This window comes from Urtica dioica, chromosome 2 (assembly GCF_054948205.1).
Source record: "Urtica dioica subsp. dioica isolate 48M chromosome 2, U.dioica_male_clone48M_v1_H2, whole genome shotgun sequence".
Classification (NCBI taxonomy): Eukaryota; Viridiplantae; Streptophyta; class Magnoliopsida; order Rosales; family Urticaceae; genus Urtica; species Urtica dioica.
In genome coordinates this window covers 30,670,868-30,691,661 of record NC_142757.1, presented here as the reverse complement: position 1 = coordinate 30,691,661, position 20,794 = coordinate 30,670,868, and the positions used below count along the sequence as shown (strand labels likewise).

At 40.4% G+C, this 20,794-nt stretch overlaps 2 protein-coding genes and 1 non-coding gene across 4 annotated transcripts; all 3 read left to right on the top strand.

Moving 5' to 3' along the window:
* The first annotated feature begins 10,069 nt into the window (after window positions 1-10,069).
* On the top strand, window positions 10,070-13,601 carry LOC149404316 (pectin acetylesterase 5-like). 2 transcript variants are annotated; one of them, XM_089603131.1, is made up of 12 exons: window positions 10,070-10,344; window positions 10,435-10,517; window positions 10,596-10,725; window positions 10,815-10,894; window positions 10,988-11,077; window positions 11,212-11,336; window positions 11,571-11,631; window positions 11,858-11,911; window positions 12,033-12,110; window positions 12,200-12,305; window positions 12,894-13,039; window positions 13,152-13,601. In XM_089603131.1, exons 1-12 carry the CDS (start codon window positions 10,152-10,154, stop codon window positions 13,266-13,268), a joined length of 1,263 nt encoding a protein of 420 aa, XP_089459257.1. In that variant the 5' UTR covers window positions 10,070-10,151; the 3' UTR covers window positions 13,269-13,601. The 2 variants fall into 2 exon arrangements, with proteins under 2 accessions (XP_089459257.1, XP_089459249.1); XM_089603123.1 differs by having other exon boundaries at window positions 10,071-10,353.
* A 127-nt stretch (window positions 13,602-13,728) lies between these two features.
* Window positions 13,729-16,386, top strand: DAU1 (TRM32-like protein (DUF3741)). The gene is made up of 3 exons (XM_089603112.1): window positions 13,729-14,256; window positions 14,338-14,378; window positions 14,465-16,386. Exons 1-3 carry the CDS (start codon window positions 14,130-14,132, stop codon window positions 16,106-16,108), a joined length of 1,812 nt encoding a protein of 603 aa, XP_089459238.1. The 5' UTR covers window positions 13,729-14,129; the 3' UTR covers window positions 16,109-16,386.
* Window positions 16,242-16,314, top strand: TRNAK-CUU (transfer RNA lysine (anticodon CUU)). Its single transcript has one exon. It is a non-coding gene; the product is annotated as a tRNA-Lys (tRNA).
* Window positions 16,387-20,794: the final 4,408 nt, after the last annotated feature.

Here is a 20,794-nt window from a genome sequence, read left to right as displayed (position 1 = left end):
AACATGTCATTAAATGACCTTGTCAAAAAATTTATTGACATTCATTTCATCCTATGTCTCAAAAGACAAAAATACCCTTTTGACAATTTTCGTTCTTGTTTTGACTTAGCTTCCAGTTTAACTATTCCTAATCGATGTGATTCGTGACAGTGACCTCATGGATCCAAATGAACAAAGCTTGAGCTAAAATACTTGGACTCAAAAGTTCACAAACCTTTTCCAAGTTTAGCTTAATGTCAACTGACTCCACTAAAGAGTTGACACTGAAAATCTCTCGGTTCAAATGAATTTATTTTCTACTCAAGAATTCAACCTAATTGTAATGAGTGGATCCACAGAATATTATCAGTGTTTACCCTTCATGAATATCATCAGCTAGTCGGGATTTAAAAAATTACCATTTTACCCTTCTAGCTGTTATTTCCTCAACTCCTTTGTCGCTTGTGAATAAGTTAGAAACAATGTATTGACGAGGAGCTAACAAGTAACATTGCTTCATCCAAAAGAGTCAGGACTCAATTTGGACACTGGCCAGTTCATTTATTCACACTCCAAGGAACAAAGCATGAGGTGATATACATTGCATTTCAGCAATCTTGTACATGAATCTATGAGAACTTCACAAAGTTACTCATGACATTCTCACAACTTAGTATTTCACCAATAGGCCTTGTTCGGAATCACATAGTGAATCCGAACTCTGACTTTCTCAAATGAGAATACGTAAGGTGTGAAATGGTATGTCTCATTTCAGGATTAAGGTAAGCACGATGCAATTCATACGTAGTGACTTCGAGACATAAGAGGTTAAATGGTTTGTTCTTATCTTGTCTCTAGAAGTGCACTGGTCAATTCAGTACCTTCGGAAGATACCTAGAAGAACTATAGAGTCTCCAACTCTCAATGCCTCATAACCAGACATCATAGATTCTGCTAACAATCATACTGAGGTCAATAGTCCTTTTGACCCTTAGATTGCGAATATATCGTTTTAAGCAAACTACGAAGAGTTTGTTCATGCAAATCTACATTTGTCTCTTCGTAAGTTGTTTAGTTTGTTTATGGACTAAAGACTAATGTTTTATCATAAAGCTTCAGACAAGGAAGATTGAATGAACATTTCAACTTTTATTAATAAATAAGCAGTTACAAGCAAGTGTCTTCGTAAGATTATATGACATCATATGTACACAAATACACACTACAACTCTTCTTGTGGGCACCATTGACAACAAACTCCCACTTGACTCAAAGAAGATGTGTGTAGTAGTTCATGCCTAATCCCTCTCGATTTTGGTCGAAGACCTTGTTCGCTAGGGCCTTGGTGAATGGATCTGCCAGAGATCTACTTCACCTCCACGTCTCCGCGTTGCGCGATTTCTCGAATCAAATGGTATTTCCTCTCAATATGTTTAGAGCGCTTATGGCTTCGATGTTCCTTTGAGTTAGCGACAACCCCACTATTATCACAATAAAGGCTCATGGGCTCGTCGACGTTTGGAACAATTTCCAAATACTTAAGGAATTTTCTAAGCCATACGGCCTCTTTGGATGCTTCACAAGCAGCTACATATTCTGCTTCCATTGTGGAGTCAGCAATGCAAGATTGCTTAATACTTCTCCACACAACAGCTCCACCATTAAGGATGAACACAGATCCCGAAGTGGATTTCCTGGAATCCTTATCCGCTTGAAAATCGGAGTCGGTATATCCCGTCATAGTCAGGTCAGTACCTGAGTATGTAAGCATCAAGTTCCTAGTTCTTCGAAGATAATTAAGAACATGCTTAACAACAATCCAGTGCTCGGGTCCAGGGTTGGATTGGAAACGGCTTACTACGCCAACGACGAAACAGATGTCAGGTCTAGAGCAAAGCATAGCATACATGCGACTTCCTATGGCAGAGGCGTAGGGAATTTTCCTCATGTCGTCAATCTCTTGTGCAGTCTTGGGAGACTGGTCCTTAGAGAGTGAAACTCCATGCCTAAAGGGTGTTTGACCCTTCTTGGAGTCTTGCATCGAGAAGCGATCCATCACCTTATCAATATAAGATGCTTGAGAGAGCGACAGGGTCCGGTTTTTCCTATCTCGAAAGATTTGGATTCCCAGAATGTACGCGGCTTCTCCTAGATCCTTCATATCGAATTGCTTTGCCAGCCAGACCTTAACCTCAGATAACTTACCCACGTCATTACCAATGAGTAGTATATCATCGACATATAGTACTAGAAACACAACTTTGCCTTCGTGTATTAACTTGTAAACACAAGGCTCATCTATTGACTGTTCAAAACCGAAGCCTTTTACAGTTTCATCGAATCTAATATTCCATGACCTAGATGCTTGCTTTAGTCCATAAATGGATTTAAGCAACTCACAAACCTTGGTCTCTTGACCTTTATCCACGAAACCGTCTGGTTGAGCCATGTAAATGCGCTCGTCAAGATTTCCATTCAGAAAGGCTGTCTTGACATCCATTTGCCAGATCTCATAGTCGATAGCTGCATCTATGGATAGGAGTATGTGGATGGATTTAAGCATCGCGACTGGCGAGAAGGTTTCTTCATAGTCAATCCCTTCTTGTTGGGTATAACCCTTCGCCACAAGTCGTGCTTTGAACGTCTCGACGTTCCCATCAAGACCCATTTTCTTCTTGTATATCCACTTACACCCTACGAGTTTAATCCCTTCAGGAAGGTCTACAAGTTTCCAGACTTTGTTGACATACATCGAGTGCATTTCAACTTTCATGGCGTCAAGCTAGAGGTTTGATTCAGAACAAGCCATCGCTTGGCTATAGGAAACAGGATCATCCATGTCAGAGATGGCTACGAGAGAGTCTCCATAAGACATGTACCTGTCAGGCTTTTGAGTAGCCCTCCCACTACGTCGAAGTACTACTTGACGAGATTCTGATGAGTTAGGTTGTGTTTCAGTTGGGGTAAGAACAGTTCTTACAGATAAGGTAGAAGCTTCCTCACCCAACTTTTCTTCAAGCACAATTTTGCTTCTAGGTTTTGCATCTTTCATAAAGTCCTCCTCAAGGAAACGAGCATTCGTGCTAACGAAAGTCTTATCGTCCTCGGGACTATAGAAAGTAAAACCCTTGGTTTCCTTTGGATATCCAACGAACAGACATAATTCTGACCTACTAGCCAACTTGCTAGTCTTTTGCATTAGCACGTGTGCGGGGCAACCCCAAATTTTGATGCGGCCAAGATTCACTTTACGGCCAGTCCATCGTTCATAAGGAGTACCAGAAACCGTTTTGGACGGAACTTGGTTCAGAATATAAGCGGCTGTTTCGAGGGCATATCCCCAAAAGGAAAGAGGGAATGATGAGTAACTCATCATTGATCTAACCATCTCCATAAGCGTTTGGTTCCTTCTCTCTGACACTCCGTTTTGTTGAGGTGTGCCAGGTGTGGTAAGCTGAGAAGCGATACCTTCTTCTTTAAGAAAGTCATCGAACTCTCCAGACATATACTCACCACCTCGATCGGATCGAAGGGTTTTGATCACTTTGCCAGTTTGCTTTTCCACTAAAGTCCTAAGGACCTTAAATACGTTAAAGGTCTCGGATTTGTGTTTGAGCAAATAGACAAAACCATATCGCGAGTAATCATCAGTGAAGGTAACGAAGTATTCGTATCCTCCACGTGCCTGTTGGCTGAGCGGACCACATACATCATAATGTACTACTTCCAGCAACTCAGTGGCTCTTCGACCCTTATCGGAAAAAGGTCGCTTAGTCATTTTTCCTTCTATGCAGGATTCACAAGTAGGTAGTGAACCTATTGCAGAGGCTTGGAGTGGACCGTCCCTCACAAGTCTCTTAATCCTATCTAGACTGATATGACCAAGTCTTAAGTGCCATAGGTATGTTAATTTTGTTAGATCGGAGGATTCAGAAAGTTTGATCCTCTTTGGCTCCCTAATTAGATCATTATCTATTTCGGTGTCTAAGATGGAAGGTTGAGTGGGATAAATGTAAAAAAGAGCATTCTTCATACATGCATCAGTGACAAAAGAATTATCAGGAAACGAAATACGAATTCCATTCTTAATGAACTTTAAACAATAATCTTGCTCAAGAAGACGAGCAACGGATATTAAGTTCTTCCCAAAGGTAGGAACAAAATAAACATTATTCAAGTTTAAAGTGCGGTCTTCAAAAGGCAGCGTCACGGATCCCACAGCCTTCACAGACACCAGGCTCCTATCGCCCCATTTGAAACAGAACTCGCCTTCTTCTAAGCTTTTGGTTTTCTTGAAACCATTCAAGGAACAACAAATATGGTTAGTAGCAGTGGAGTCAAGAATCCACGTTGATACATTATCAGCTACTAAGCATGCTTCGGTAACTAGTACAATACTATGTTCCTTTGCTTTGAGATAGGCAGGACAGTTCTTTTTATCGGCCTTGTGAGGTCTCTTCTTAGTTCCAGAGGCAGAGGCTTTTTGCTCAGTAGCATGTGCTTCTCCTTGATTCCTCTTTTTCGTAGTGAGACCTACAACAGTGTGAAGTTCCTTCATAAGCTTGGTAACAGTGTACTCTAGCTTGTTTATGGAGTAATTCATCTTGGAGGTATCCAGAGATGCGGGGAGAGTTTCCAAGATCATATCTATGATATTCTTCCTATCAATCTCAGATCCTAGGATTTCCATTTTACGCAGATGACTAATGATCAATATCATCAAGTCTCTAACAGGAGTCCTAGCCTTTATGCGATAGTTCATAAACTGTCGGACTGTTTTTTGCCTTGCTTGACGCCTTTGCCCTCCAAACATATCAAGGAGATTGTAGAGCATGTCGGCGGCAGTCTCGATGTCACGATGTTGCTTTTTCAACATATTGTTCATAGATGCTAAGATATAGCACCTCACAATCTCATCAATCGAAGCCAGGCCGCTAAGGCGTCATTGTCCTCTTGAGTTGAATCATCATTCGTCAGAGGAGGACACGGGGTGGTGAGTACCCATTTGTGCTTGTTAAGGATTATGTCGAGGTTATGTTTCGAATCTACGCAGTTTTTGTTTTCGAGTTTGTTCGAGGAAAGAATGAACGAGAGAAGGTTGAGAAACATATTGCCTATATAAGTTGAAACAAGTTTATGATTAGTCTTAGGTTTAGGATTTAAGTTTTATTTAAGACTTTGATAAAATCCAAAGGTGTTATAAACTAAACGATAATTTACTCCTTCGAGGGAAGGCCGCAAAAAAATCTCCATTTATAAGTAAATGACACATCATTAATGCTTAGCCAAGATGTCAATACACCAATTTTGACTAGCCACCTTTTAAATTGGTTTGATCACTCACATCCTTTCGCAGGGCCTCGAGGGAGGATTACTAGGGATTGAGTCTAAGTGTGTAACCAAGCACTTAGTCCAAAAGATTGACTTTGAAAAACAATCCGCCGAGGGGAGGCCTTATCATCATCGTCTCACTCTCGGACGTAGCTCATTGAGCAATGATCAGAGCAAAGCGCCCTTGAGTACTCTCATTTAAGAGAGGGCCACGAGGGTGACTCTTAGTCCGGCGACACTTGCACTTTTCATTAGTGTTGGGGATCGTGGGTTACAAACAACAAGTATAACCCTCCCACTTAGTTTTTGGAGTTGGTTCATCGACTCTTATAAGTTCGGAAACAGATTTCCTAGTTAGAGAGCGACAGAGCGGACAACTAGAAGAGAATCCTAGATCGACATGTTCAGAGCAGTATTAGTGCATAAAGGCACAAGGTACATACTCGATCTTTTCCTATTTTCTATTTCGGGAAAGTGCGTGAGGGAAGTGTGAACTTCAACTCACTCGAACACTTGAAAGTTTGAGATTACACATCTTTTTATTTTTCGGTTTGTCTACAAGGAGACCTCCCACTCAAATTTTCAAGAGCATATAGATTTTGAACATATGTGATATAGATATAGTTTTGAAAACATTTTGAAAATTTATTTGATTTGGATGACAAAATATTTTCAAGTTTGAAAGTGAAAACGGTTTTTCAAAATTCAAACTAGTTTTGTAAAAATTCAATTTCAATTAAACTTTCAAAAATCAAAACATTTTAATCTTACACATCATGTTTATAATCATATGAAAAACATTTTTGCTCAAGAAAATTTTCTCATTAGAGTTCTATAACTCATGGTAGTGGGGTTTGAAAATCCGGATTTCTAAAAAACTGGAGTTTCAGACAGCCCCGCACCTCGGAGTAAAATCGCCATATCTGGCGGCTCCGATGTCCTTTTGAGCCGAAACCGGTGGTATTGGACAGAGGACAGACAGAGCTTTAATTTGATTTAAGAATCATTAAATTTCGATTTCTGAGCAGAGAGTTATGCCACTTTTAATGCGGGTTTACTCCAGCTCGAAGAAAAAGAAATAAATTAAAGCTTGGTCCTTTTTAGGTGCGAAAAAGAATCAAGTGTAACGGAACGTTTTAAGATGTTGTTTAAAGCTTTTATTTGTGTTTTATTAGCAGGGTAATAACATAGAATAAAATAAATAACAACAAGCATAAAACGATTCAAGTAAAAATAAGAAACTAGCAAGATATCAAAACTAGTCACAAAATTTTACTCGAAATTTCTCAAACCTTTAAAACACGTTTTTCAATATAAAAAATTAAAAACTTTTAGAACTGGTTCTAATGTGTTTTAAAAACATCCCAAACTCATAGAAAATCAACATGCTTTTTAATTTAAAGACAAGAGCATTAAATTAAAAAAAAATCTAAGATTACAATTCTAACTTGTCACAAAATTAGTAAACTTTCGAAAACGATTTTCAAGCTCATAATTTTAAAAACATGTACATGCATCTCTTTGACCATAGCTCTGATACCATTTGTTGGAATTGATCTAGGGTTTAAGAAAAAGATTAAACGCTTCGGGAAGCGGCGGAATTTTAAAAAATTTCTTTTCAAGTAAAAACAGTTTTTACTAACCTAGACAAAGAAACAAGTACATGTAATTAAAAATCAATATGAGCTAAGAGTTTACTAACCTTTCTTGAAGCTTGAACTTTGAAGAAGCTTTTGGAAAGTTTGCAACGCTCGTCTCCCCTCGCAGCACGTCTCTCTTCCCTTCCTCGGCACCTCGAGCAACCACGAAAGTTTCTATCACTAAATCACTCGAAATAAAGGAATTAGTGAGTGGGCACTTTTAAACACTACGACTTAAGAACAAGTCTTGAAGTCACAGAGCTAAACACTAGGTCGAGTGAGGACCTAGGTGCCAAGACAAGAAAAAATCGAAAATAAACTAGAGAGAGAGAGAAGAGGGGCGGCAACCACAAGTTCTAGAGAGAGAAGCTCTCAATCTCTAACTTATGTGGAATGAGAAAACAATGAGAATGAGGGCCCTATTTATAGGAGAGGGGTTAGCCTTAGAAAATAGGAGTTTCCTCTTTTTCCAAGCATTCATGTGCAATCTCTTATTGCCCATTCTCTCCATATGCGCCCAACACATTCATTCCCTTAAGGGATTTGTTTCCTAATTTGTTTCCTCTTATTTGCTTGTCCTTGCCGCCCATATCCTTTCCTCTTAGAGGAAATTTGTTTGCTCTTTTTTTTTTTGCAAGTATCTTCATACATTTATGCAAAAAATATTCTCTCTTGTCTCTTGGGTATTTGGGCGCCTATAATGATACTAGAAAAGCCTTCTAGAAGCTTTTCCACTTGTTCATGACAACATGAAAAAGGCCCATTAAGAATTTTCAATAAAATTCTTATGAAATGAAATTAATTCACAAGGCCCAATGATCAAGTCATGGCCGAGTGACATTAGGTCATCAAATGAACTTGTCAAAAAATTTATTGACATTCATTTCATCCTTTGTCTCAAAAGACAAAAATACCCTTTTGACTATTTTCGTTCTCGTTTTGACTTAGCTTCCAGTTTAACTATTCCTATCGAAGTGATTCGTGACAGTGACCTCATGGACCCAAATGAACAAAGCTTGAGCTAAACACTTGGACTCAAAAGTTCACAAACCTTTTCCAAGTTCAGCTTAATGCCAACTGACTCCACTAAAGAGCTGACACTGAAAATCTCTCGGTTCAAATGAATTTGTTTTCTACTCAAGAATTCGACCTAATTATAATGAGCGGATCCACTGAATATTATCTATGCTACCCTTCATGAATGTCATCAGCTAGTCGGGATTTACTAAATTACCATTTTACCCTTCTAGCTGTTATTTCCTCAACTCCTTTGTCGCTTGTGAATAAGTTAGAAACAACGTATTGACGAGGAGCTAACAAGTCACATTGTTTCATCCAAAAAAGTCAGGACTCAATTTGGACACTGGCCAGTTCATTTATTCACACTCTAAGGAACAAAGCATGAGGTGACATACATTGCATTTCAGCAATCTTGTACATGAATTCCATATCTATGAGAACTTCGCAAAGTTACTCTTGACATACTCACAACTTAGTACTTCACCAATAGGCCCCGTTCGGAATCACATAGTGAGTCCGAACTCTGACTTTCTCAAATGAGAATACTAAGGTGTGAAATGGCATGTCTCATTTCAGGATTAAGGTAAGCATGATGCAATTCATACATAGTGACTTCGAGACATAAGAGGTTAAATGGTTTGTTCTTATCTTGTCTCTAGAAGTGCACTGGTCAATTCAGTACCTTCGGAAGATACCTAGAAGAACTATAGAGTCTCCAACTCTCAATGCCTCATAACCAGACATCATAGATTCTTCTAACAATCGTACTGAGGTCAATAGTCCTTTGACCCTAAGATTGCGAATATATCATTTTAAGCAAACTACGAAGAGTTTGTTCATGCAAATCTACATTTGTCTCTTCGTAAGTTGTTAAGTTTGTTTATGGACTAAAAGACTAAGGTTTTATCATAAAGCTTCAAACAAAGAAAGAATGAATGAACGTTTCAACTTTATTAATGAATGAATAGACAATTACAAGCAAGAGTCTTCATGAGACTTTATTACATCAAATGTACAAAATAAAGATTACAACTCTTCTTGTGGGCACCATTGACAACAAATTTTGGCGGTGCGATTCTCAGATCTGCATCTGAGTAGCGCGAGAACGGCGTACACGTTCTTAGATCTAGATCTGAGGCGCGCGAAAATGGTAAACTCGGTCAAGGACTCCGCGAACCAGCTCCAACGGTGAGAGATGCGCGCGAGAACGACATAGTATGCGACCTAGGGTCTCATGGACGAAAGTACTATAATGACACAAAATATAATATTAGAGAGAAAATATCGATATTTTATATTACGAAGGACACTTTGCCACGAGTGGTTTATGGTGGCAACCGGTATGGCACATATAGGAAGGAATGCCTTCCGTACACTATTACATGCCTAACGGAAGGAATAATTTCCGTATACCTTGGAAACGGAAAAAAAAATTTCTGACATACTTGCGAAAGTGGCAGTGACAGAAGGTGGTAGTGGCAGGGCATTTGCTTCCATTAGACCGCTACAAAATTTTGGATGTTGGCTAATAATTCTTTTATTTACACTTTCAACCCATTTTCACAGATTCGCTATAAATAGACCTCATTTTAATTCATTTTTCACAGCTCATCTCACAACTCACATTTCAATTTAACATCATTACTCTACAATATTGTCTACAAGTATATAGTTATTATTTAAAAAAGAATACTTGATAATTTTGATATAAACTTTCAAAAAACATGACTATTAATGAAATGTAGTCTTATTGTAATGTTTTACTCATAAATTTATTGTAATGTTTTTACTTTTTTTAAGTTATTAATGAAGATGAAATTCATTTTACATATTAGTAATTTCTTTTAAAATTTTAACAATTTAGTCCCTTTTATTTACCATTTAAATTTGATTTTTTATTTTTTAATTACTTAATGAAAGTTAACGAAAATTCATATTTATATTAAGCTTAACGGAAATTTTCTGTTAGGCTATAAAATATATCAATTTGACTAACGGAAGTAGCACTTCCAATAAATAATTGGAATGTAGCTATATTGGAAGCGACGCTTCTGCTTCCTAATCCTAGTATTTTGGGGGCATTCATGTCATTAATTCTCAATATTATTTTGTCTTGTCCCTTTCCTGATTGACTAGACTTCCAAATGGAGCGAGACTAGTGGGAACTCCAGAGGTACATCCATGGCGACCAATGTTCGGGTTCGAAATGTGCTACGGATCTTTAGAAGGTTGTCCACCAAGGATTGGACGTTCGTGATATCCATTACAGCTATCGCACTTGTCTTCGGCTTCTTCACTCTCGCCCCCAACATCCATGAGTCAACCTCCGCCGCTGATTTCGTTGACTTGACCTTGTTGCGCGATACCAACGATGGTCGCGCACGTACTGGATCAACTCCTCATCATCACAATCTTCTTCTTATTCCTAACGCAATAATTGATTCCGTTGACTGTTCCATTGCAGTCTGTTTGGATGGAAGTGTTCCGGGGTACCATTTACAGAAAGGATTCGGGACTGGCTCGCGTAATTGGCTTCTTCACATTGAGGTTCAAATGCATGCCTTCTTTGATCTCAAAGCGCTCGTTTTCTCGGTGGATTTAGGTTTAATTCGAGGCTTTGTGTAGGGTGGAGGGTGGTGCAGTACTCCAGGCTCTTGTTCGTTCCGTAAGAGCACTGCCTTGGGTTCCTCTGATTTCATGGAACGCTCTGTTCGCTTTTCTGGGATTCTAAGCTCTAACCGCTCTCAAAACCCTGGTAGCTACCTACTCATACTTTCCTTGTTATACGTATCTTATTCTTACTTACATCAAGTGGATCTCTCTGTATATAACAAACATTCCTAGATTTTTATAACTGGAACAAGATTAAGGTTCGGTACTGTGACGGTGCGTCGCTCTCCGGCCACCCCGAGACGGAGTTGAATGTAAGTTTTTTCACTTGTTATTGTGGTCCAACCAAAATAATAAGAAACTTTATCGGTATCAATAATGATTTCGTTTGTTCATCCATGGTGTAGTCTAAGACTAAGCTCTTCTTTAGAGGCCACTTCATTTGGGAAGCACTTATGAGGGAATTCCTGTCAATTGGCTTGTCCAAAGCAGAACAGGTATCTAGTTACTATGGGCAGAACAAGTATATACAAAGTTGTTCCTTTCGTAATGTGGAACATTATGCCAGAGCTCGGGATTAATAACCAATGGGGTTTCTTTTTTAGTTTGTTTGTTTGTGATGTTGCCATAGGCTCTTCTTTCAGGATGTTCTGCCGGGGGATTGGCAACTCTTATACATTGTGATGACTTCCGCGATTTCCTGCCAAGAGATGTTACGGTGAAGTGTCTTGCCGATGCAGGTTTTTTCCTTGATGAGTATGTTTATGCAATTCTTAACAATTAACTCTTTTAGTTACTTTTGGGTTATGTCATTCAGTACTCTTGAATTGATTCATATTTGCTCATACATTGCTATGAAAGAGAGCTAGCCTGATATCATTTAAACTGTGCTGATTCAAGAAATGAATGAAATCCTATCTCAGATCCTCATTGTTGTAAATCTTATTACAAAATGGGGAAAAATGAGTTGTACCTTTTCATACATTTCAGGAAAGATGTTCTCGGAAATCGTACAATGAGATCTTTCTATCATGATGTAGCCGTTCTTCAGGTTAAGCTCTATTCTTTTATGCATTAGTTTTTGTTATTAACACATTTTACTAGGCTTTACTCATAGGTTTTTACGCTTGATTAACCTGCAAGTTGCAAGCAATACATGTCGATTCTGGTGTAAATACCTGATACAGATGGCCATCAGATAAATAAGATGAAACAAAATAAAAGGTAATAATTATTTTGTGAGGTTGCATCTTATCGTCTTCGAAATTGTGTTTCAGGGGGTAGCTAAAACTTTGCAGAAGAAATGTGTTGCCGATATGGAACCATCAGAGGAAGACTCTCTATTCTTTAATGCTTATTTTTTAATGTGTAATACTTTTGATGAAGTTCTTGTATTGTTCTATTGACTGACTCTCGTTTTTTTTTTTCTCTCTCTTAAATGCAAATGGACAGTGTCTCTTTCCTCAACATATAATTAAGAACATAAATACCCCAGTTTTTCTTGTCAACCCAGCTTATGATTTTTGGCAGGTAAGTCAATTCCCAGAATATATTATTTCGATATTGATTCATTCAAGTTCACGTGGATTTCTTCTTATATTAAATTGGATGACATTTAGATACAACATATCTTGGTACCGGATGCATCAGATCCTCAAGGCTACTGGCAGAAATGCAGATTAAATATTCACGATTGCAACACTAGTCAGATTCAAGCACTTCAAGGTAATTCATCATCAATTCCTACCACAATTCAATATGGTGACGTTATGGCCCGAAAATAATAGTACAAGTGGTTCAGTATGTTAAACAGGCTAGTTGACTTAGTTCTAGGGAATTGTTATTTGTTCTGATGTTTTATTTGTTTGTGGTCCTAATTTTTTTTATTACTGTGGGTTGATTAACAAAGTATTAGTCGTATTGTGGTTGTGGGACCATTCTGTTTGCTAGCATACCTTAGGGTAATCCGAGTACAAAGTGGTTTGGGTGATAAAAGGAGAGACGAGAGGTCATGAAAATGAGTCAGAAAGTAGTGAAATCAAGGTACTAGAGAGAGCACTGGTCCTCTCGAAAGGCCATGTTCACTGCTTGTAATTTTCCATTGATTCTCATTAAAGTACTCTGCCATTTGTCTGTGTTTTTGTCTACTGCTACATGCTTAATCAGTACCAGGTACAATGTCTTACCAGCTTACCTTATTGCCCGTTATCAACAGCGATTCAATATTTATGCATAATATGTTTTCAGCGAGATTCTAGCTTGTTTCATGTTTGACAATACTGGAAATGGTGATACACGACTGGTCTATGACAGATTATAGAGATTCTCTATTGACGGCGCTGAGTGATTTCAAGAAGAAAAAGGACAGTGGGTTATTCATAATTTCATGTTTTACGCATTGCCAAACGTGGATGACAGAAACATGGCATTCCCCGAATTCCCCTAAAATCAACAATCAGGTAAGAAAAACCAATATTTTTTTTTATGGGCACTAGATGGAACTGGCTCTTCATAAACATTTCTGTACATAAACGCGTTTTCTCATCTTTATGTTTCTCTTCGACGGAACAGTCTATTGCGGAATCTGTGGGGGATTGGTATTTCAATCGGAAAACAGTGAAGCAAATCGATTGCCCATATCCATGCAATCCCACTTGCATTCATATGAATTTCTCATCAGGTCACTGAAGTTTCTGACGGCGCTGAGTTTCATCAAATATGGAAAGTGATGATCTACTTTGGGTCGAAAACTGGGCGTGTAGCTGTGAATTTCTTCACATAATCCTCATTTCATCAATTTCTATAGTCCAGTTAATGAATCACCGTCGAAGTGGAAGTTGTTAAGATGGCGTACTAAGAATGTAAAGACTATTGGGTTGATTTTTTGTTTCTTGGTTGATCCTTAAAAATAATGTTGAGAGTAATTCTTTGATGACAATTTACTTAACAAAATTAATACTATTTGTGCTCTTTTGGCTACTTAGCATATAATATAAATGAAAAGGGTGATATTAGCACTTTTAAGTATTTCTTGAGACTTTTCGTTCATAAAGAATTGTTTAATTTTAAAAACTGATAAACAAATAATGTGAAAAATAACAGAATAACCTATTTTGTTTATAGCACAAGTTCCTCAAACTGATTATATTATGTCAAATGTTTTATAGATGAATAATAAGAGAGAGAATAACCGTTACAAGGACACATGTTTGGTTTAAGTTTTGAGCGGAACAACACATTAAAAAAAAAAAAACAAAAAAAAAAAACAAACAAACAAACAAACATGCAAACGTCATAGGGAGAGCTAATTTGGGTTCACGTTAGCGTATTTATGGAATTATATAATAATTATATTCCTGAAAAAGAAGAAGCCGTATAGGGCAGCACCATTGGAAAAAAAAGTCTGTCCATGCCCGGAGAAGAAAGCAATAAAATAGAGATTTGGTGCGTATTAGTATGTGGGTTGTCTTGGTGAGGTAATTTAATTTATAGGTGGATTGATTTATATTGTGTGTTGGGTTGGGGTGATTAAGTAAAAAGAAAAGGAAGATGATGATGAAGAAGAAGAGTCAATGGGGATGTGGGCGAGGTTTGATGGGTTGGCCTCATTTTCATTTCCTCAGAAAACTCACTCACCACCACCACCACCACCACCACAAACGCCGCCGTGTTTTGTGTAAGTTCTCATCATCATAATCATAATCATCATCATCATCATCATCATATCTGATTCATTGTTTGTGACTTGTAATCTCAGCAACAGCGTCGCAAACAAGCAATGACACAGAACAATTAATTGTATGTAATCCTTCTTCGCGACATCTTCCACACATGAAACAAAGGCAGTATATGGTTTTTATTTTATACATGTATTACATGTTTAGGTCGGCGCAGAAACAATGCAATCCGCTCCACGGAAGAACGGTTCGATCGGAGCCCGAATGAGAGCGCTTCTGGCCGATGAGATGTTCAAGATCAAGGGTCACCAGCGCCAACACAGACCGTCCAATCCAAAAGACACCTCGACTCATCGCTTACAGCACTCTGATCTTGATAACGTAGTTTCTACTGCACAAGAAGAGCGGACGACAAGCAGCGCCAGTTTTCACGATGAGCCACTGGTTTCTCCTACAGAGGGAAAGCTAGAGAGTTACGTGCTAGCTCGGAAGCCTCTTCACACAGACAAGCAGTTGTTGGACGCGCTCGGGATTATCAGCGCGAACGAGGATTTGCTTGTGAGAGTTTTGCAGGATCCCGGGTCGCCCTTGGCTCACCATTTCCATAGCCAACAAGCGTTGAGTGCGAGAAGGGGATTGGTCAAGTCCGAGACTTTTCCTTTGCCGGGAGCTTCCTCCAAGAAAATAGGTCCTAACAACAAGCCCAGCAGACTCAAACCGCTCGTAGAAGATCGGGTCGTGATCAAGCGCTTCAAGGATCTCAGACACAGGATCAAAGACGTGATTAGAGAGGGCAAGAGAGAGATGCACCGAGTCGCCATGGACGCCATCATCCACAAGATTCCTCGAGGCCAAAACATCGGTGTCAAAGAATCTGAACCCTCGGACCATTGGCTCAGTAAGAACAGACCAAAGGCTCGGCGGATGAGAAAATCAGCGTCATTCAACGGGTCCTCGTTGGACAGGTATCGCCAGTTGTACGAAACTGGTTCAACTCCTCGAGAAGTCAAGCCTCAGATTTGCTCCGAGCGAGTCGCTCCAAAGCAATTCTCCAGGATTTACTCATTGCCTGACTTTAAAGCCTACAACCTCGATCAACAAAACGATGAGCCTTTCGACGCTTTTTCTTCAGGAATGGCAATCCAGGGTGAGAAAGAGTGCGATACTCACGCAGGAAACAGTTTTGATGAGCAAAAGGGTCGAGGTTTTCCAAGCCTCGACGAAGAAGACTTGGAAGAGATTGATAATGAGATTCAGTGCGACTCTCGTGAGCCTGCGATACTTGTTGGAGAAGTTAGCTATGAGCAACAAGAACAGGAAGTGATGGAAAAACAACAAATGTGTGAGATATCGGTGAACGCAAAGGACAGAGCCGAGTTCAAGTACGTGAAGGAGATACTGGAGGCATCAGGGCTGAGCGGAGAAGGGCTTCCCGGGACATGGCACAGCGATGATCAACCGGTGAATCCGACGGTGTACGATTGGTTTGGCGACGGAGGAGGAGGAGAGAAATCGTGCTATCACGCGCTCATGTTCGACCTCATCAACGAGGTGTTGATGGAGATATACGAGAGGTCGTACACATATTATCCTTCCCCGTTGTCCCATCTCTCGTGCAAAGCTCCGATTCCCAAAGGCCAACACGTTCTCTCGCAAGTCTGGGCTCTCGTAAGCTTCTACTTGAGCGTTACGCCTGAGGAGGGCGTTGACCGCTCGCTTGACTCTGTGCTGGAACGTGACCTGGCAAAGAGTGGGTGGTGGATGAACCTTCAGTTTGAGTCTGAGTGTGTTGGGCTTCAGCTTGAGGACATCATCTTCCACGATCTCCTGGAACAAGCTCTTTCTGATTAATCTTTACATAGCCACTACTCTGACTATATATATATATATATGTACATGTATGCACAGACTGACATACAAAAGTTATGTTTCCTACGTATGATTCTTGCTTCTAATTACATAATATATTCAGCTACTGCATCCAGCCCGTCTAGCTCAGTTGGTAGAGCGCAAGGCTCTTAACCTTGTGGTCGTGGGTTCGAGCCCCACGGTGGGCGTTAGAGTGATAAAATCTAGAACTTTACACTTTGTTTTAGACTTGGACATTATTTTTCCTTTTTTCTAGAGTTCAAACAAATTAGTGTATTTCAGAAAGAAAAAAAAAAGGAAATAATGATCAGAATTTAACTCAATATTACAATGTTTATTTTGAAAATAAAAGCTGAAATACATACATTTTCATTTGAGAAAATTCTTAAAATCTCATGTTATAGGCTTGGACATTATTTTTCCCTTTTTCTAGAGTTTAAACATATCTATCAAATAAACTAAATGTATTTGAGAAAAAAAGAAAGACCAGACTAACATAAATTAACTCAATATTAGAATGTTTATATTGAAAATAAAAACTGAAATACATATAATTTTCATTTTAGAAAATTCTTAAAATCACATGTTATAGACTTTGACATTATTTTTCCCTTATTCTAGAGTTCAAACATATCTATCAAATAAACTAGTGTATTCGAGGAAAATATATTATCAAACCAACATAATTTAACTCAATATTACAAAGTTTATTTTGAAAATAAAAGCTGGAATACATAAATTTTCATTTGAGAAAATTCTTAAAATCACATGTTAGACTTGGACATTATTTTTCTCTTTTTCTAGAGTTCAAACTTATTTATAAAATAAACTGGTGTATTTGAGAAACAAAGAATGATTAGACCAACAAAATTTAACTCAATATTACAGTGTTTATTTTGAAAATAAAAGCTGGAATACATAAATTTTCATTTGAGAAAATTCTTAAAATCACATATTATATAGACTTGGACATTATTTTTCCCTTTTTCTAGAGTTTAAACATATCTATTGAATAAACTAGTTGGGGACGGACATAATTTAACTTAATATTACAATGTTTATTTTGAAAATCAAAGCTGGAATACAAGTGTGTTTTCGATCATAATTACGAGTCTCTTTTATAGGATTAACTCTATCTTATTGAATCACATGACCTATCTTCAAATTTTGTGAGAAAGAATGAATCAATTAGAATAAAGCATAGAACAACAACTTAAATTTTCATTTGAGAAAATTCTTAAAATCACGTGTGTATTTTTCCTCCATGACCTAAATGGCTTGCTGTTGTCGGTGAAAATTGAATAACTATTTAATGTTTCGGACGGTTCGATCTAAGGTCGGACCAAGTGGTCGCACCCGAATCAAGTGTGAGAAGCTCGAAAGTCATGAGTGTCGCTCCTCTAGCTCAAGAACGTTTTTTGTTCGTCGCGGAGATATAAGAATAAGAAGAAGATAAAATAAGCTTAGAGGGGGTACAGAGGCAGCGCCTCTGACGCGAGTTGCGACGCTCAACATTAGTCTGATTGCTGTTGTTGAGGTGAGGGGCCAATATTGGTTAGTGAATATTAGGAGATTTGTGGCTCGAAGAGGAAACTGTGTGCGGAGGGTCATCGACAATGTTTCAGAACTCTAGAATCGAGTACAGAGAGGTGAAAATTGTGTATGCCTGAGTCTCTCTGATGAGGGGCATTTATAGTGCTTAGAAAGGGTGAAAAAGAGCCCCTGGGCGGAGGCAAAGCGTGAGCGGAGGATTTTGTGGGGTGCGCGCGGGGAGTTTTCCTCGTCGCGCTGGCACAACGCGCCAGCGCGCTCGCCTTGCGGTGCTCGACTCGGGCTCGTTTTGGATGGGCTTTTGGGTCTTGATGGCTTTTTGATGGTCCGGTCCGTTGGACCTTCAGATCAGGAATTCGACGCAAGTCGCATCGAATTCAATATTTTGGATTTTCCCAAAACGACCAGCAACATTAATCCCCAAGTTCGTTGTTCGGGGGGCCCGGGCGATGAAGACTTCTACGTCGGGTGTTCCAAGAAAAGTGGAATCCTCGGTCTTCGCGGTCGCAAAGGTTTTATTTCTATTTTTATTTTTATTTTTTAATTTTTTTCATGCTGGCAGGCCGAGCGCGCACGCGTGGAGAGGGAGACAAGTGTGGCTCTCTTTTCTTTTTTCTTTGTTTCTTCTTCCTTGTTGGAGTAAGAGTAGGATTCCTACTTTGGGAATCCTACCTTTTTCTTCTTCCTTTGTGCCTATGAATAGGAACTCGTAGTTATCGCTCCTAATAATTCGCACATGCTCTTTTTTACTTTTCCGTCTCTCTCAACAGTGTGCATGATGGAAAATCAATTCTTCCTCTTAACTGTTGATCTCGAGATGGATTTCTCTCATTTGCTTCAAGATCCTGAACACTATGAGAATGATCTCTTCGCGGCGTTGAGGACTATTCCTCTGCACGTGGAGGAGGATCCAAGTGGAGTGGAGCTGTGGCTCAATGTGAATGCGGCGGACGTGACTGCGTCTGTCACCTTGCCCTCGGAGCCAGTGGACGCGCACACGGGGTGGAGTGGAGCTGTGGCTCAATTTGTTGCAAACGGGTGTGGCGCGCTGTGCCTGGTTATTGATCTTATCGCGCGGACGTGCGGGTGGGGCACGCGTCACGTGACTTGCGCAATGCTGAGGGGCACGACACGCGAGAGGATGGCATGCAGCGCCAGGTGTCTGACTTGGACACCTGCTATGGGAGGCGGCGAGCAGCTCGTTTCGCTGATCTCTGGCGGGATCCCACTCGAATCCGTTCTTGACGACATCTCGTTCCATGAAATTTTTGAGACGGAGTCCGAGGGGCTTGGTGATGACTTTGAGACTTCTCTAAGTGACAAAGGCTCGGTCATGGCCCGCCCGGGGAAGACCATGGCGGCCGTCTCGGCTGGTTTGAAGGGCAACTGCTCCTTTATAGTGTCGAAGCATGCCCGTACCGAGGTCTAGGAAGCCGAGGCTGGCGCTTCAACCAAGTGCTTGGAGAAGACGGAATGGCTCTCAAATAAGGGCCTTGCTGCTCTGGAGGGTTTTGACTGTGTGGGAGTTGACGTCAAGAGCTCGATTACACACCACACGTTCACTAGCCTTCAGGAGACTTCCATGGTTTTGTCCTCGGTGGCGCTTCTTTGCCTATTCTTGGAGGACCTGATTTTCCTCCCGAGGCGGGGTTTCGCAGTGGTGCATGATGCGAGTCTTTAGTGCGGGTTGCGCTTGCCTTTCAAGCCCATCGTCCCACAGCTCCTCATGCGGTTGGGGATGCGTTCTTCTTAGATGAGACCGTCATTCTATCGCTTGGTTGCGATGTGCCACATGGAGTGGCATAGCAGTTCTAAGCGTGCCATGATCGTGGACGATTTTTGTAATGTCATCACGGTCTTCTTGGTACCAGATCAGTCCGGGTTCCATATCAGTCTGGGTTCCATATGGCTTGGGATCGCCAAAATGCCAAGCTCATAATCGACACCGAGACCACTAACAAGAAGCTATGGGTGTGCTTCCCGTCTTTCCATACGGGACCCGTGAGTCTTTTGCGAGCGGAGGAAGTCCCTCGCGTTGTGTCTTCTCTTGTGACCCTTGGCCTATCAGGTAGTCTTTTCCTTCATCGTATTGTTACGTTATTTTGCATCCACACTCAGTGTTCTAACTTTGTTGCTTTTATAGGTTCCTTATCTAGATAGAGGGCCCGGGCGCGCTTGGTGAAGTCTTCTCGAGACTCGAGTGCCCTTGCAGTGACTCGTTCTTGGATTGCAGCACGCGCCAGTGGAGACAGCTCCGAGGCCAGTCACTCGGTCGAGCCTGACCCTCGTGCTTTCCTTAAGCAGGCATTGACTTCAGCATCTTTGAATGCGCCTTCAGACTCGAAGCGCGCTCATTCCATGGTTACGATGTACGCCTTAGAGTTTGAAAGCGAGAGCTCTTAAGGCCTTCAGGAGTCTCCATTGAAGGTGTGGAAGGAAGTCGTGTCGGGCAGCGATGTGGAGTTCTTCCATAATGGCGTAGCCGATGCTCAGAGGGTAAGTTTCATTTACTTGTCTTGTTGTAACTTTCATGCAAGTTGCGTTTTGTTAATTCATATCTTTAATTTCCCAGGTGCTTGGTTGGTGTATACAGGGTGAAAAGATACTTCTTGACTTTATTCATGGCATAAGACTCGTCCAGGATGAGCTGGCTATGGCAAAGTTTGAGCTAGCTCGGGCTTAGGGGGATCCCCACTCAAAGGCGGAGCTCGTGAGACTTTGCAAAGAGCTCCAGCAGACTCGTGTGGCGTTGGGAGTCGTTCGCGCTTAGTCGTTGGTCGTGAAGATGACGAGCGAGCTGATCATTGAGTGCATGGCTTCAAAAGATGTGACACATACGGTAGAGGTCTTCTGAGGTATAATACAATATCTTCGGTGGCAGTTGGACACTCGGAAAGATGAAGTGGAGATCGTGCAGAGTCAACTCATGATGAGCAAAGCCGCACGTGTTCGGGCGAAGCGCGAATGCGACTCTTTAGCGAAGGAAGTCAATCAACTCACCCATGAAAAGGCTAAAGCGGTGAAACTTGCGTTCAACTTACAAGATGACTTCGGTATCGGGGTCACGTCGTACTGCAGAGAACGAGTGTCGGGAAGCCACCGCAGCCGAGAATGTCT

What these genes read in the sequence shown, in the direction of transcription:
- LOC149404316 (XM_089603123.1), top strand. Translation starts at nt 10,152, where the DNA reads ATGGCGACCAATGTTCGGGTTCGAAATGTGCTACGGATCTTTAGAAGG. An exon ending in TAACCGCTCTCAAAACCCTG is followed by an intron (nt 10,726 to 10,814) that starts GTAGCTACCTAC and finishes AAACATTCCTAG; the next exon opens with ATTTTTATAACTGGAACAAG. An exon ending in GCTTGTCCAAAGCAGAACAG is followed by an intron (nt 11,078 to 11,211) that starts GTATCTAGTTAC and finishes ATGTTGCCATAG; the next exon opens with GCTCTTCTTTCAGGATGTTC.
- DAU1 (XM_089603112.1), top strand. Translation starts at nt 14,130, where the DNA reads ATGATGATGAAGAAGAAGAGTCAATGGGGATGTGGGCGAGGTTTGATG. An exon ending in CAAACGCCGCCGTGTTTTGT is followed by an intron (nt 14,257 to 14,337) that starts GTAAGTTCTCAT and finishes TTGTAATCTCAG; the next exon opens with CAACAGCGTCGCAAACAAGC. An exon ending in ATGACACAGAACAATTAATT is followed by an intron (nt 14,379 to 14,464) that starts GTATGTAATCCT and finishes TTACATGTTTAG; the next exon opens with GTCGGCGCAGAAACAATGCA.